This window comes from Agelaius phoeniceus, chromosome 5 (assembly GCF_051311805.1).
Source record: "Agelaius phoeniceus isolate bAgePho1 chromosome 5, bAgePho1.hap1, whole genome shotgun sequence".
Lineage (NCBI taxonomy): Eukaryota > Metazoa > Chordata > Aves > Passeriformes > Icteridae > Agelaius > Agelaius phoeniceus.
In genome coordinates this window covers 43938934-43956793 of record NC_135269.1, presented here as the reverse complement: position 1 = coordinate 43956793, position 17860 = coordinate 43938934, and the positions used below count along the sequence as shown (strand labels likewise).

Sequence of the window (17860 nt, the reverse complement as noted above, 5' to 3'; positions counted from 1 at the left end):
AACAGCAACACTGTACTCCTGTTTTCACTACTGACAATGGCATCACAAACCTAAACCACAGCACCACACAGGCTGCTGTGAGGAAATTTAACTCTATCACAGCCAAGATAAATATGCGATGTAAAGTAGCCTCTGCATCAGGCAAAATCCTCTTGGTAAAGAAGTAATGCAGTTTTCTCAGGTCATGTTCTGTCTTGGTCTCCACAAAAATTATTGTATTTTCTTGTCTTCTTTCTCAAGCTTCCTCTGTCCTCTATTTAATCAGCAATCCTTGGCAGTACTTCTGAACTGAAACCATATTTTGCAGAGAGATAGTTGAAATATGCTCCTCTAGATGCATCAGATTACCTTGGCAGCCAAGAGTCACAACCTTTATCCTGAAAAGCCTTTTCAGCATAACTCCACCATCATAAAAGCAGGGGGTATTGAAAATTATTTGAAATATATTCCAGAGGGTAATCTTCAATTTGAGAGTACTGCACATGTAGCTTCAGAAAAACTAATTACACTTTACCAGAACACCTGTTTTAGTAAGCTATTATTGTTAGGTAGGATGCTGTATTAAAAGCACCTACACCTGGGCAGCAGAGCATAATCCATACACAACCTGCTCACAAAGTATCTCAAACTGCATAATAGCCTGAGGCAGAAAATAGATTTAAAAGTATTTGGAATAAGGCTTCCAGCATGTAAATTAAGAAATACCAATTCTTTAAGTACTGCTTTATGCAGTACTCTGAAGGAAAGCTAAATGGGATGTAAATATTAACAAATATTATTATAATATAACAACACCATAGAAGTATCTAGAGACAGCACACAGCTTTGGAAAAGCACTGGTTCATTCTAGGACAGAAGCCAAACTCTTCCATCATTCAGGTGAAATTTATGCAGCTTTTTCAGACCCACACTGAAACCAGTTTTGAGGTTTTTATTTTTGTTTTTCTCCTTAAGGAGTAGTTCTGCAAATGGGAGCATCATTACTTCTGTTTATTCTTTCCATTTTGATAGTGCTAGAGCACAAATCAGGATTGTATTTAGTGAAACTTGGCTCTAACACAGAACCAATGACATCCAATTTTGCAGTATATCTGAAGTTTGTGCAGTGCAAACACAGAAAGATCTGTGGGCTCTAGGCATTACAAAAAGCCTTCTATGAAAGGCTTTGTGTTAACTCTACAGTTCTATACCTGGCACTGCTTGCAATTAAACACCGAATAATAGCAGAGTGAAGAAAGGGTATCCACTGAGAAAGGGAGGTTGGGACATTTCAGCCTTTCAAGATGAGGCCCAGGACTCTGAAAAGACTTGGTGTTACACTACTGCCATTGTGCCTTTTGCTGTTTGTTAGTTTAGTATATAAAGTAAGAGTCTCTCTCCAGAAATAAAATCCCCTGCTCAAAGAGACACTTGAACTGAAAAAGGGATACAATAATAAAAGCACAACTCTGAAGAAACATGGGTATTTCAGTCCCCTGCTCCTTCCATAAAACAATCCTGAAGTTTTGATTTGTGGCCTTATCTCCCATCCTTCCAGCACACAACCCCACAGTCATTCAGGGATGGGCAGTCAAGGGCAGGTCTGGACCCCAGCACCAACTGTGCATGGCTCAAGTGTGGCGCCAACACCACAGCTACAGAACAGAACCAGAAGCAAAGCCAGGATGGTTTGCCTGTTGAGGCAGCTTCACCTCTGGCAGGGAGAACCTCTAGGGAAGTGAGCCAACTCCTGAGCTTTGCTCATGTGGGCACATCTTCCTAATGTAACTTACTCCCATCACCTTCAACATGGGCAAGTGTTCCTGGACCAGGAACGTTTTTAGGTTACAATTTAATGCCTATACCTGTAATAAGCAAAATTATTATTTTTATGTAAATAACATGTCCCAATCTTTTATTCACTTATGCATGTTCTCTGAAAGAAGTTAAGCAGATTCATAATTACCACCCAGAACCAATGTCATTTTCCCATACAGAAACAATTGGGTCAAGAAATCTTCTCAAAAGATCATCATATTGAAATCAGGTACTGCACAAACTGGTAAATCCTCTTATAATAAGAATGCATCAGCCTCACATATGATAATCTACTGTGCCCTCATCAAACATTTCACCCTCAATGCTGATTAAAAAGTTTCTTTTCTTTTTTTGCTTATGGCATGCCTGGCAAGTTACACACAAAACAACAAACTCTAATGTGAGAGACATGGAGATCACCAAGAAAGTGCAATTTGTTTTTTTGCTTTCATTTGGCAGAGTAACAATAGAGCTGCACGTAAAAAAACCTCTTAAAGCCCCTAAATTCACCAAAACTCCATTGCTCCAGTGACTCCCTAAAACAGGGAATGGCTGATGAGTTCCCAGGAACACAGATCCACAGCCTAAACCACAGCAGTCTCCAGGGACTCTGGTATAAAAAGCAATTGATGCTACAAGTTACACAGCAGGTCCTGGTGTCAGATACCTCCTGGAACATGATGGGGGGCAAGGGATTTGGTTCTGGAAGATTTTTAGTTCTGCTTCTCAAAATCAGCTTACATCAGAAGGCTTACCATAAAAAATAAGTAGAGATGTATATAAAGCTGCCTTAATTATATGCTCCTTTCCCAAAAACAGCCACAAATTCTCAAATGTAAGTCTACAAATGAGCATCCCCACTGACGTTAATGCAGCTACTAACTCAAGCAAGCACTGGGCATTAACTTCAGCAGAGTTCAGCCAAAGGAACAATCTTAAAAGGCCTCAATTTATCCCATTTATTGTGCATCACCAGAGAATAATGCAGGTATTAGGTGGGACTGCAGACTACCTTAAACTACATCTCCTCATAAATGCTTGACTTTCAATTTAATCTGAACAGAACTGCTTACTAGTCAAAGCCCATTCTGCTGCCAACACTTAAGCTTTATGGTGAGAAGGGCCTGACAGCACGCTGGTATTGTGTTTACAGAATCAGGGTTTTCATGAGGCAGAGCAACAGTTAGCACCAACACTGGGAGACTCTGCAGAGGACTTTGGCTTTCACTGCTGGAGTGCGGATGAGTTCCTTTCATCTGATGATGCTACATTGTACAGAAACACAATGTTTCTGTACTGATTAAATTTCTCTTCTGATTAAGTAGCTTGTTGCTTCCTGATAACAATAGAGCAACACAAATAATGAATCTTTACTCAGTAAAGATTAACAATGTGATTAACAATACTAGAATCTATAGCATTTCTTGCTTCCTGAGGAGAGAAAATAGGAACATGCAGCACTCAGAACAGAAACTAAATGTCACACTAGTAAGTTTTTCAAATGGTTGAATTTAGATTGCCTAAGTATCTGAATACCTTGGAAAACAAAGGAAAACTCTCCTATGGAAGCACGTTTCTAATTCAAGATCTCAGCCATATTAAGTGCTTACCTCCATGCTGATCAGATTTTTTTAGTTTTCTTTTAATGAACTTATTTGAAGAGATTATTTTAACTGATCAACATCTAATTCACTGTATTGAATATGTCAATCCCTTTGACAGCTTATGAATCAATGGACTCATCCCACAGTAATTTACAGAGAAGTGCCAAGCCTGTGCACAGGGCATCACCTTCACAGTAGGCATTGTCCTCTCGAAGGGCTCGGAAGCCGTCCCGGCAGCTACAGACAGCTCTGTCCTCCAGGTTCCGGCACACAGAATGCTCCATGCAGTTATGTCCTTCAGTGCAAAAGTCATGGCCTGTACAGAAACAAGCATGATTGAGGGTTAAAAAGAATCCAGGGATTACAAAACATACCTGTCAAAGACAGTGCAATCTTTTTCTCGGCTCTTTTTCTCAGTTAGGTCAAAGAATACCTTTCTATTGTCTGTGAGATACAGAAAAATAAATTGTACCAAGCATGAAATGGATGAGAGCAGTAGTAAAGGCCACCAGAGCGGACTGTCTCTAGGTCTTCAATTCAATTTCAGGTTATAGCACTGATCTGAAGCAGCTGGATAGGAGGCTTGCTCAAATCCCCTTACTGTCTCCTTGTCATTGTTAATTACTTTCACAGGACATGTCTTAATTATATAGTTCTTGTCATTTTCTTTTTTTGTGTGTTTGTTTGTTTGCACATTTATAAAAGACCTTAACAGCTTAGACATTCAGCATCTCATTTACTAGTGATATTACTTTTAGCACTTTTAGTTCCCAGGTGTATTTGCAAAATCCTTCTATATTTAACCAAAAGTCTTTGATTAACATTGACTTGTTTTGCTTTGCTCTTATCTCTTCCCTTCCTCCACTAACTGAATACTCTTTCCTTATTACATCATTCTTTCCATTACAGAGAATTTTATTTTTAAATCTCACCTGTTAGCCATCCCTGTTTCCTATTTTCTTATTTTTTTTCTTTTCTTTTTTTCCTGAGTGTGGCCATTTTACATTGTACCTTAATTATACATTTTTAAGATTATGAAGTTCTTTTCCAGGCAGGAAAATTTAGATTGAACCTTTCAACTCAGTAGGTTTCTTTTTAAATTTCTTCTGTTTGCTCTCATGAAATCTAATGATTTAACGCTGTTGAACAACATGAACTGGTTCTAGAAACTGACTTGAAGCTTTCACAGTTTCCAGATCTGTAGATAAAGGTGTAGAGCTTGTCTCCTTCCCTGTTTTCTCATTAATTTTATTTGTTTCAAGTTTCCTTCTTTCACTGAAGCATTAATTGATCAAGCAGCAGCAGTGTTTTCCAATAATTACTTTCTTCTCTGAAGACCACAGGAGACCTTGGGAGTATAGGCTAAGCTCAGGGGACAAGGACTGGTGTAACAGCAACAGCTCCAGAATGCAAGCTGGCATCAGGCTGCAACACAAGCCTCTTGCAAAATAGCAAAAAAATATTTTTGGCAGAAAAGATTATTAGTGTTATCATTCCACCTGGTTTCTGCTTCATATTTTGCTGTGAAAGAGCTTCTAACCCTAACCTCACAGAAGCTTAGTTAAACAAGGACCCCAAGCAGGACAGTGGCAGCAGAGATGCTTGGAGGTCAGGTCAAAGAAGTCTTTTGCACCTAAACAGCTCAGGAACAGTGTAAAACAACAGGAATGAAGCCGAAGAAGAAAAGGAAGCAGAAGATCCCATAAAGACAAAATGTTTTAGTACTGAGACCGAGTGACATGGTTATGACAGGAACAATCACAGACCTACTGTGATATGACAGGCCAATGCTTTTCTTCCTCCTGCTGCGAGTTGTTCCTCTAAACCAAAGGCATGCTTAGGTAATGCTACCCAGACATCATCATCCACCACAGCCACCACAGTGATGGGATCTAACACAGAACATTATGGAGCAAAACATTCTACAGTTTAATTGTGCCAGAGGGTCTGCAATACTCCTTGACGACAGCAGCAGCAGGTGCGTCAGGAGCAGCCTCTGGCCATGGCAACATCTCCTTTTTGCCTTTTTGCTGCCCTCCTCACTGAATCCTGAGTTCATGGAAAAGCAAGAGGCTTATTTCTGGATTGTATTGGATTGCATCAGATTTTGACATTAACTATGAAGATACATGTCATCCAGAAAGTATGAGGGCTTTCATACTGATTATTATTAAGATTCTCAACATTCATATAGCAGCTGCATTAATAAACAAAATGCATGCTACTGAATAATAGCCTACAGCAGCTTCTCATTTAAAGAATAAGCTCCTCGCCTCATGAGAAGCCAAGCTAGCATAGCTCAGGGAGGATTGAAACTATTCAGAAAGCACTCAACCAACATATATTAAAATTTTCTAGCTATACCAGCCATAAGAAACATAGACTCCTTTTCTCTAAGCTACTGAAGATTTTATAGAAAATTATCATTAAAAAAATCCTTTTGGACTGTGACAGACTTGAAGACCTGTCTTCTCTTAACTTCTTCTACTTCCTTATCCTTCTGCTTGATGTCATTAATCATGTTCTTCATGTTTGCGCTGAGTAGCACAGAAATAGCCATAGCTGCAATCTTTGCTGATGTATACCTAAAATCAGGCCAAGAGCCTAACACATTCCTTCATGCCAGGTTTCAATTTATCTTATTTAGTTATAGAAGAAACAGATGTAGCCACTTGAAGATGCAAATGCTAATAGCTTTGAAGATACCAGTGTTAGTCCAGATCAAAAGGGTGGGCCAAGGACTCAGAGCACTTCCTACATCACTCTCCTTTGGTAAGGATCAGACTGGGTGTAGCACACAAAGGTGCACAGCAGACAAAAATATTTCCCAGAGTTTCTGCTTATAGATGTAGACTACAACCCTAGAGAGGTGAACAGGTTACCCAAGTACTTGAACAACTGCTTAGCACAAATGGTCCTCTGAAAGAGATATCTCAAAGCACCCCAGAAAGATGCTGGGAAACATGAATATTTCTCCAGTCTATTTCATTTGGACACTGGAGTGGGTGAAGGGAAGAAAAATCAGTAATTATATACATGATTTCTTAGACTCTCCACCCATTTTTGGCTGGAATAAAACACAAAAACTTGTTTCACAGAATTTACATTACTAAACATTTTACAAACAACTTTCAGATGTCACAGTGCAGTTGTTACCTATTCAGCTTCCCAAGATCTACAGTGATCATCATGCATAGGAGTGTCTTATTCAAAATTATCAGAAAAAAAAAATCCATTTGCAATCTATAAGAATGAAAAATTACACTGAGCTTATATATATCCTGCTACTACCTTACCTTTACAGACTTTGCAGCAACTGTGGGATAAGGGGATCTGTTGAGATTCTGGGCAGTTCAAAGCTGGACAGATGTCTTTTGGAATTCGCTGCATTTTGTGGTCCTGTTAAATTGAGGTAATTGATCAATACTGCGAGATAGGAAATAAAGGAAGTTGTAACTTTAGTGGAGTTTCACCATTATAATGTACACAAAGCCAAGCCTAGGCCAAACTCCAGGTACCTTCAAAAACCATTTGAGAGGACAACATAGCACAACAAAAGCATCAGGAACTGTCCTATACTCAAACCTTTTCAAGCAAGCAGAAGTGTGGCAACAACTCTCATTCTTCTCTTATCATAGCTGTCAAGTAACTTGTCTCAGAAGTTTCTCTTAGCATTATGCCTGTAAGAGTTACAAGTATTTCTCAAAAACTGAGGCAGCAGATTCCAGAGTCAAGGGTCCCCATAATGAATACTCTAAAAGAAGCTTGTTATATATACAGCAAGTAAAATCAAACTTGAGCATCTCTGATCTCACTGCTTTCAGTGGCAGTAACACTGAAAGAAACTGGCACTGAGTCCCTATTAGGAAAGTAAGGTTTTTATTAGGCATCTGGAAGTGTACAACACCACAAGAAGGTGCACAAGTATGTTCAGGCACTCAGTGCAGGTCACCTGAAATTGCTGCAGTATGGCCACACAAAATGCTTGCCTTAGCAACCGGGCTACCATGGGTGTACCTCCTTTAGGCTCCCTCAGGCCATAAAGAATGTGTCTTGATGCACTCTAGTCATGATAGGGGCAAAGAAAGAAAATAAGGCAAACAATAGCATGTTCCTCAGAGGCATCTGCCATAAAATAAGTGATGTGGTTAAAATAAGATTTCAATGAACTCAGCACTATGCATTTCTGCATGCAAGAAAAACATCTACAATAATGCATCTACCCTTGTATGTGTGTGTATCATTATTATTATTATTATTAGTCTAGCATTTAATTTTAAATCCTCTTTAAGCATGAAATATAAAGATGAACATGTCCACAATGGCCAATATCAAAATGACTGCTCAAACTTTACCTTAAACAATCTTGACAGAGAGACCAGCCCTAATCTTATAATACAATAAAGCAAATCAGACAGACATGTGCTGTACACCAGAACAAACAAAACCCAACAATCCCATAAGCTAAATTAACCTTTGATAGAAATAACATCAATTAAGGTAGTCTGGATTTTATTTTAATCTTTTATAATTCTAATTTGGAAGATAATCTTTCATTCACTTATTTATAATATTCAAACAGAGAAGTGCACACCTATAGCATACACAATTGCAGCAGCCAATCAAAACAAAACATGAGGCTTTTAATTACATCCAGACAAAATGAAAAATTTCCATACATTGCCTTGATAACATCATTATAATCTTTCAAGCATGAAACCAGTACCTGTGCCATTCCTATTAATACCTCTTGACCTGAAGTCATTAATTATATCCTTTTATGAGAACTCTGGTAGAAATAAAATAATTCCCATCTATGAATTCCTAACTGACCAACAAAGTTTACAGATTTTATGCTCTCTGAATTATCATTCACGAGGCTGTTCAGCAGAAACTGTGCATACTTCAATCCTTGAAAAAGCAACATTTCAATCCAAGCCAAAGTTGCTGCTTACTATTTCTACCAAGACAGTGAGGCAGCCTACCAGAAAACGAGTCTAATCAACAAAACACAGACTAGCCCAGACAACAGAGGCATTTTTTTTTCATACAGTATCACAATTGCCAGCTGCAAGGAATACAAGGCAATGTCACATAACTTTTGATCATTGTTAATTATATCCATTGACTAATCATAGAATTCATGTCTTGGGTGCCATGTTGAAAATACAAGCTCATAGCCCCAAAAAAGCCTACAGCTGAATCCAAAATTATTTCTGGTCAGCTTCTTCTTGCCATTCTCAAAAGGATGTGAAAGGCCCTACTGCAGCAATTAAGCTCATAAGGATTAAAATCAACAGCAGTTAGAAAAGAATTCCCAGTTCTTCTTTGTAAGATACACTTTTTAACAACTGTATGAAAATGTTTGAGATTTCCAGAAACTGGTCTGATAGGCTGCTGCATGATGAGAAGGGAGAGGAAAATTGCTCGCCTCTTTTTCTCTGCTGAGAAATGTGTGTTCAGGTTTTCAACTCCAGCCCACAGCCTGCAGCTCTCTAAACAGACAGGATTTTCCCCCATCCCTCCTCTAGAGAGACAACACACAACTCACTGCAGCAGTTTGTGTAATTCTTAACCCACAGCTGTCCCTGAGGTATATTTTACCCTTAAAGTATATTTTTGCCCTGAAGAGCAGCTGTATTCATGCAGCAGGGCAAGACTGACTCAGCATCAGGTATATTCTGTTTACAAATAAAAACACCAAGCCTATCCCATTTCCATCACTAGAAATACCAGATACCTGGTGTACCAGCTCTTTTTCTTCTTTTCCCCCTAGCTTTTCCTCTGAAGAATGATCCTGAATTCCAAACTATGCCCCCATTACATCTGTGTATCTCTTACCCCTGAGCACATAATTTTGAACAATAACACCGCAGATGGAAACATAAGGTAAGCTGTTGATGTTTCATTACTGACGGTGGGGACGATACCTAGGGAAGAAAGAATGCTGCCTGATTGTCAAGCTGTATCATCAAAGCTCACAGGTATACAAAATAAATTTATTTGCAAAAATTTGACGTGGAACTCAGACAACATAAACACAGGACCTATTGGATGCCTTTTCTGTCACTTCCTAAGGTAGACCTACCTATATTTCAAAAGCGTGACTTTGATATTTCTAACATGCAAGAATTTTTATTCCATCAAGAGTATTCTTACCTTGCACTCAAAAAGAACACAGTCCCCTGAGCCTGAATACACAGTTTCTCTTTGTCCTTCAAAGTAGGTTCTGCCTTCAAATACACACACCGCTTCAGAGAGAAAAAACAAAACAAAACAACACAATGATTTTTGTATAAACATGTTGGCATGCTGCTTATAGAATAGATATATTTTCTTGAAGAGAATTGCATTTCAGAATAAAAAGACTGATTCAGCTGCAAGAATATTCTAAACCCATCTACACAACTCTAGGATATCATAAGAAAAAAATTTAGAGGAGAATAAGTCCCCACAAAGTCCCCAAAGGCACATGTAAGTAGAAAGGTGAAAGATGTTGAAGCAATATGGAGTAGAGATAGCTACTGAGAAGGCAGAAGAGACATGTCTCAGGTGACAACAAGAAAGGTGACTGCCTTTAACACAGCTCACGGCTGCACAGGAAAATGGAGTGTGAGAGCAGAGGCAGTGGCATTAATATATAATTAGTTTCTTGAGAGGAATGTTGCATGATGAAGGGTGATCACTGAAGCCACATGTTTATTTGTTATCACAGTCCTTTGATGTTTCCTCACCCCACACATTATGTTATTTAAATATTATGGATTTGTATCTTCAATGTCCCCATTCTTTATCATTACTGCTAAGGCATATTAAAGTATATGAATTTTATTGTACAGTAACTATTTTTGTGACTGTCTTTTTCTTATCCCCCAACAAAAACAGGATCAAGTCTCCAATGATCAAATGACAGACGGATGTCACCAAGATTGGTGTTTGTCATAGCATGGCCTTGGTGCCATTCCTGCACCCCAGCAGCACCAGGTTTTACAGCAGCATGCTGACACAGCTCGTACTGGATTGCTCACTAAAACTCCTATTCAGTATTTAAGACTTACATAAAACATCTTCACAGCAAACTGTCTTGCCTTTTTTTTTTTTAATGGGTCCATTACTGCAATTACATTATGCAAAGTATAAAGGCTGAGTAACATAACTGCTAGGTACAGAAAATCAGATGTCTGTCTCTGTTGCTTAGGACACAGTCAAGGCTCATCAAGTTAGCATAATCATGAAATAACAGGAATAGGTTACAACTTTCAAGTTCCAGATTACATAGTTAGGGGTCTAATTTGCTAACCATTGATTTGAAGATGCAAATCAATTATACTTTCACAGAAGGATTTCTCTATTATGTTTAAATAGACTGCATTTTTTAGACAATTTTAAAATATCTAAAAGTACAAGACTTCTTGTTTTATTCATTTTTTACTTTGAATGACCTATATTAATTAGCATTATTTCTGCTATTTTCATTTCTTCTTTACTTTTGTTTTTTAACTTGCAGCTCTTTCTTACTGCTTCATCAGCATGAAAAAATTGAAGTTTTGGAACTGATGATGAAAAATAAGTGATGAGTATAGCAACAAAAATGGGTTTTTTGAAAATCAAAAATATTGGTTATAATTACATGATAAAATATATATTATCCTGTGTGATATAAGCATCCAAAGTGCTCTCCCAGGCCTTATCTCAACTCACTAATCTTTTGTTACATTTTCTCTTTCCTATACAGCTATGGAGGGGAGTGGGAGAGCGGCCTTGGGAGGTGCCTGGAGTCCAGCCAGGGTCAACCCACTACATGCAGAGTGTGTGACTCACAAAGACTCATAAAAACTCAATACTGTGTCTCCTTCCTCTCCCCTTCTCCCCAGACTTCCTTCTCCTAGAAGGAAGTATATTAAATTATTCTATAAAAATCTTTACCACAAACTAGCAGATTTTGAATCTAGGCTAGACAAGACAATCACCCAGTCATACATATCACCTCCTATGCATTACATGCTATGACACTAAACTGAAATATTCAAAATATTAAGCCCTTTCCCTTGTCCCATACATTTCAGTTTCTAAGAACAACTAAATGTGACAGGAAAAAATACAGTGCAGCATTGCCTGAGGATAACACAATGGCAATGAACTGTTAATTTAACACATCCTCATGTTCCAACAGGAAGACTATGACTGTTCACAGAAAAGACAGAAGACATCAAAATCACTGTCATTCTATCTTAGAAGAAAATATGCTCCTGAAGCCAAAATACTCTGAACATATGAGTGAGACTAGCCAGGCATCTTAAAAAAAGTAAAACAAAGTTAAAAAAAAAAAAGTAAAACAAAAAAACACCTCAAAATATAGTCCACTGAATCCAGTCTCCTTATTAATGGCAACAAACCTGATTCTTCAAAGAAACATAGAAAATAACACGTACAGAAGAACCATCAAAAGAAAACATCCACCCTAGTGTGAAATCATAAAGCTATTTTTTATTTCACCAACAGTCTTTGGAAGTCTTTGCATATGAAGCCATTCTAATGCAGTGACACAGTATTAAAAACACTTGCTTTCAACAAGAAAATCAGCTCTTCTCCATAAAGTCTTGGAAACAAGAAAAACTTAGAAATTCTGAGTCTGTGAGAGATGGCTCTGCCCAGATGGCCCTTGACCCTTTCCCATGTATCTTCATGCACCCAAGGATTGTTTCTCAAAGGTTAGAACACGGCAGCAGAGTGCATGATTCAAGCCTGTGTGGTTGCCAGAAATTTCAAGCAGAGCTTACATGCCCACCTGCACCATCACAACACTTGGCCACCATGCAGCTAAGAAAATTATATCTCATCCATTGAACTCTCCTAAATAAACAATGCAAGCATTTTGCTGTAGTTTTTCCAGCAAGGTTATAATGTCTCCAGGAATCAGGGACCTGCCTATATAGAATGACCAAACTATGTCTGATAAAAGAGAGAAAACCCAACAAACAATAAATGCCCAATTTAGAAGAACTAATGGAAACTGAATTGTAAACCTGCTAAGCTGAATAATCTAAGCACAAGCTTAAGCATGTCTTCTTATGGACTGCTGCTCTCACTGACAACATTCGAAAGGGGTATTTCTTCTTAAAACCATGGCTCCATGTTTAGTTATCATGACAGACACTGGTGGGTTTTGTGATGGTGTAAGTTTGCTAGTGAATACTGTCCTTTCTTTTCCCAATGCTGCCACAAATGCCTCTTTTTCCCGTTTCTTGCCAGTCCACTCCTCTTCCACTGCCCACTGAAAGGCATCCTGACAAACAGTAAAGGGCAGATTTACATCAGGCTACCTCGAAGCTTCTAAAAACTTTAAAATAATCTGGTTAGGTGAGTATTAAGCACAAACAGAAAGATTTCTAGAAAGACAAATCTACTAACATTTTTCTGCATCCTTTTCATCCTAAGACATTGGCACCCACACCCCAGGTAGTGTGGAACAGAATGTTCCTCCTGCCTCCTGACAGCAACTGTCACAATCAGTAAACATCCCATGATGCTGGTAACTCCTGTCTTTATTTTCCTTCAGAAATAAAGATGTTTCAGCAACATGAACATCTGGACTAGAACTGTGTAAATGGAAAAGTCCGGTGAAGATTTAATTTCTGCTTGGCTAGCTGCTTCCCAGGATACTCTGATTAGTTTGTGATTGGTATCTCTCTGGGGAAGCATATCATCCTTCATCTTCCGAAGTCCTTTCATTCAATAGACTGAGTCACAGTCAAGACATTACCTGATGATTAGCTGTTCCAGATCTTGATAGTTATTGCCTATGTAGGATTTCATCTACAGCTGAAATACATCAACCATTTCTCTTGCCATCAAATTTCCACATTCCCCTAGTACCTAAAAATAATATATATTGTTCAAAGCAGAGGTTTCTAAGATGAAACAGGAAACCTACAAAACCTGCTTAGAAGTTTGACTACTCTTTATCTATTTGTATGCAGACAGTGATCAAATATTACACTGGTAAGCATCTGTGTACAGGGTCTAAAAAATTATTAGCAAGGTCTGCTTACATTTACGCAGCTGTATTAATAATGCAACTATCCTTTAGTATTATCTAAAGGATATTATCACATTGTGATGACATGGAATCTTCTCCTTGTTCTTCCAGCAAAAAGAATCTTTCAGGAGCCCCCTTGCTGTTGTGTCTGTTCAATTAATTATTAATAGTTTGTGAAATCATCCCTTCTCTTCCACAATCCTTCTTCCCACTGGCCTCCAAATGACACTTTCCTTTTGAATTATTTGAAATGTCCATGCAAGATCCATGACCCAGCAAACTCCTGCCATCCGTTCACTGAGTTCTCAGAATGTCAAGTAGAACATTTTCTCATTTCTGCATTCTGCACCTTCACTGTCTACATTGGGCATGCCTTCCCCTGAGGAATGCACATACACTTCCCTGTGGTATCTCAGCTAGTTTGGATTCAGACTTATCACCAAGGGAAAGCAGGAAGTTCAGCACGTTGGTCAACTCCTCAAACCACTTTAATTTCTTGTATTCACAACTGCCCAATGAGTGGCAGATAGGACTTGCAGTTTTGTGAAATTTGTCAGTAACTATGAATGGACAACCTAAAAACTGGTAATTAAGTCTATCTTGGCTCATTCTTTGTTCACTTATGTTCGTTGGTTGGCAGGGAGGAAACACATCCCAAATTATCTCACACAGAAAAACCCCCAAACCTGTCTCATTCACTTGTTTTTCCTACCTCCTCCCTGGAATCTCTTTGATCACATTTTCTACTGTTCAGAGATGAAGGCCTAGGCATTGTGTAAGTCCCATTAATCCTACTTTGCAAGCTTACATAGCGCAAAACCACAGTGTGGCTCTATCCTTACAAGTACAGAGATAATCACTACCTCCCTGAATTTCTTTCTCTTGACAGCCACATCATTACTAGGCATGGCTCTCACCCCTTTCTCATTTATCTTTGGGATTTGGGCATTATTTCTTCTTTGCTTATTTTCTGGAAAGCACAAACTCCTCTGTTGCTGCAGTCAGTGAGGCTGCAGACTTACTTCATTTCATGCCATCTCCCTCAACAATTCAAAATTATTCCAAATTTCAAGCTGAAAAATATATTGCAAATTTTTCCAGTCAATCACTGCTGAAAAGCTGCATATATCTGCTTCTGCTTCCTCAGCTGAAAAAAAAAAGTATTTGAAATTTTATCATGACAAGGAACCAATTACTATTTGTGTCTTATGTCTTATTAGCTGGAAAGGCTAAATGTTTCTCTTGCATTTAAAACACAAAGTCGCTGTTCGATATCCATCTTAGAATCACTCGAGAGTATCTACAGTGTGAGAGACACCTCCAACACTAACACGCTGTTTAGTCACAGTGGCAAGGAGTCAATCTGAAATCCTGAATTCCTTCCCCTACTTCTCATATTTCCTATATTTCCATCAACTGCTACCAGGAAATTACATAATTCATCTACCCAATGTGGTGTTGTTGAGAAGCTTTCTATAGAAATCATTTCAATCCTGGAATACAGGCTCCTTGAGTCATTCTTAAAGACTAAACAGGTAATCCAAGCTCTGAAAAAGCAGCAAAAACATGACTAAAAACTCTATTGACAGCAGTTCAGCTGAGGTAAATAGACCTAACAGCTGAGTAAAACTTTTAAAGTAGGCTGCCAGGCAGGGGAGTCTGGGAAAGAGGCTGCAGCCAATCAAAGCCAATGGACACTAATTGCACAAATGGAGGTGTATCTTGGTAAGCAAAGATCCAGTCGGGACAATGTGTTTGATGCCAGCTTCCCTTAAAAAGGGCATTACTGCTATTCACCCTGCAACTGCAGCTTGGTTAAACAGAGCAGCCAAAACGGTTCTACTGAATGACAGGCAAAACTTTGGCTTTAGTGCAATGGACCATATTCTGCTTGTTAAAGAGAACTGGAGTATTTTGGACTATATACATAGCATTTTCAAAACTTGGACATGCCTAATGTGAACAAAATGCCCACCCATTTTATAACAAATTCACTATATTCAGGTTTGTTGTCAATCCAGTACCCAAACAACTTTCAGAGCAAAATGTCAAACTATAAAATCAAATACCTTAGACAAAAGCCTTAGAGGGTGTCAAGAGAGGAAAAGCAATTGAGGTTAATATTAATTAAATGACAACTGTATTACAATTATCTTAAAGGTTTATAAATAGCATAAGAATCTGACAGACAAAAAGAACTCCAAGGCAAATATTCAAATACAGGCCTGCTTAATCCCTACAAAGATGGGATTTGACATTATCTGATCAATTCCTTATGTCAGCTATCCACAACACCAGTGACATAGCTATATTTAGTGAAGGTGCTAATAGATATTTTATCAAATGCTGACAGGGAAATTTGTACTTTGGTCCACCTTTTCTCAGCTGGACTGCTGGCTAGTTGTAAAAGATACTTTTCTGAAAATTTTGTTAAGAGAAAAATAGCAGAGTTTAGAAAACTAGACACCTTCCTAGAGCACCTTATGCTTCAAGACATGCTTAAATTCACCCATACACCCACCGGAATGCCTCAAGTCACAGGTATTCACATGGAAGATGAAATTGAATAAACTGATTCAGATTGAGTATTGAGAATTTATGAAATTAATGAAAAACTGCTTAAGACTTGCACACTTTTGAGTCAGTATTTTGAAATCTATGAGAGCTAAACAGGTATCACCAATCAGCATTAATTTATTACATAGAAAGAGGCTTGTGTTCTCCATTGTAAGTTAAAACCATCCATGGACATGACATGGGTGGGAAGACACACACCTACTGCAGCTGTGCTCACAAGATTTAACTCTGCTCCCCAGATACTTCCAACAGGTGGCAGAGGAAAAATCAAGTAATGTATTTCGTTCATTAGGATATTTTGCCCAGATTTGCCACTAAGAAAAAGAGTGCTCCAACTATGCGTAATTTTAAAAGACATACTTTTGCACATGACAACTGAGATGGTGGCTTTCTGCAGCTTTGTGGACACAAATGATGTGAACATGTTCAGTAAAAGGCAAGTGCCTCTCTGAGCAGCACCGTTTTCCCAGATTCTGACAGTTTCATTTGACAGCATTAAAAAGATCCTATGCAAGCTACAAAACTACAAGCTCCACCACCTTATAGTAAAGCTGGCATTTATTAGGGTGAAGAAAACTTGGAAGTGATGTTTCCATGCTTCCAAGTTAAAGGAAGGTTCCACACAGCTTCTGCTCCAAAAATTTACAGCAACCTTCAACAGTCATGGAGGATTTTGACCGACAGCTTGTCATATTATTTAAGTACTTACAGACTACACTTATATTTAAGCAACTATCAGGGACCCTACAGATGCTTTTATTCTCAACCAGAATATCCTTGGTCCAGAACAGTTTCCACAGATGTTTTAGCTAGAAATTCTGCACTATCACTTTGCTGCACACACCTCCCTAGTGAAGGCACAGCATGTGTGACCTGGCATCCATCTCACTGTATTTATTTTCCTCTCAGATCCAAGTTCTTTCACTTCTCCTAGGAACCGCAGCCCCTGGTTAAGCTGGCTGTTACAGCAATACTCACGTTTGCCTTCTTGGTGCAGGCCAGTCTGATGTGCTCAGACATTCTCAGGAGTCGAGCACCACATCCACTGCTGTTGTTAGATCTTTCTTTCAAAGCACCTGCATCTAGCTCTGTACAGCAACTGACAGGGTTTCATGCTCCCTACTCTTCTTCCACCCACTTCTGTTCCCACATAAGGAATCTGCCAATCCTTCCATCCCTCCCTTCAGCCAGAATGACAGGATTAGCTGGCATAATCCCAAACACTCCAGATAACTGCGTTTAACATTCTTAAGCTAAGTCCTTAGCATTAGGTCAGCAAAAGGTTTTTAACACAGACAGCAGCGTAAACGCATTTTTGGAAATCTTGATTAAAATTGGTTACCGAACTGGCTTTTTCAATTTTTTATATACTCAATCCCAACCTTCATTATCTAATAATATTTAACCAAAAATTAACATTAAAAAATCAGGTATTAACAATAGTTTTAGAAATTTTCAAAAGACAGTTTTTAAAAGAAACCTATGTGCATCTAACATGCTGTTTCCCAAGGCTCCTAGAAGTGACTATCATCCATTGTGCATTCCCAAACAATATAATACTTCATGTCTGAAGTCAGTTCAGGATTTGAAATAATTAAAAATTTAGAAGTAGCTGGAGCAGATGTTCACAGATTCTGCTATGTCACAGCTAATTTCTCCCAAATGTATCTGTCGATACTCCGATTCATCACGGAAAAACAGTAAACTGGAGTTCATAGCAGCTGTTAATGTAACTACTCCTTTTTTTCCTTGGGAACATTAGTGAAAGAAAGCTTTATAGTTGCTGATAATTTTTAAAAAATCATATCTGTAAATACTCCTATTGTCCTTAGGAGGACCTTTC

The 17860-nt window shown here is 38.4% G+C and overlaps 1 protein-coding gene across 2 annotated transcripts in view; it reads right to left on the bottom strand.

The window, feature by feature from the left end:
* NELL2 (neural EGFL like 2) overlaps window positions 1–17860 on the bottom strand; it is a 134607-nt gene that overhangs the window by 71018 nt on the left and 45729 nt on the right. For both annotated transcript variants that reach the window (XM_077178886.1, XM_054631332.2), the window contains exons 10-12: window positions 9561–9652; window positions 6698–6800; window positions 3589–3717 (exon numbers count right to left, since the gene is read on the bottom strand). In XM_077178886.1, coding sequence (XP_077035001.1) covers window positions 3589–3717; window positions 6698–6800; window positions 9561–9652 — 324 coding nt within the window. The remainder of the gene's footprint in view (window positions 1–3588; window positions 3718–6697; window positions 6801–9560; window positions 9653–17860) is intronic.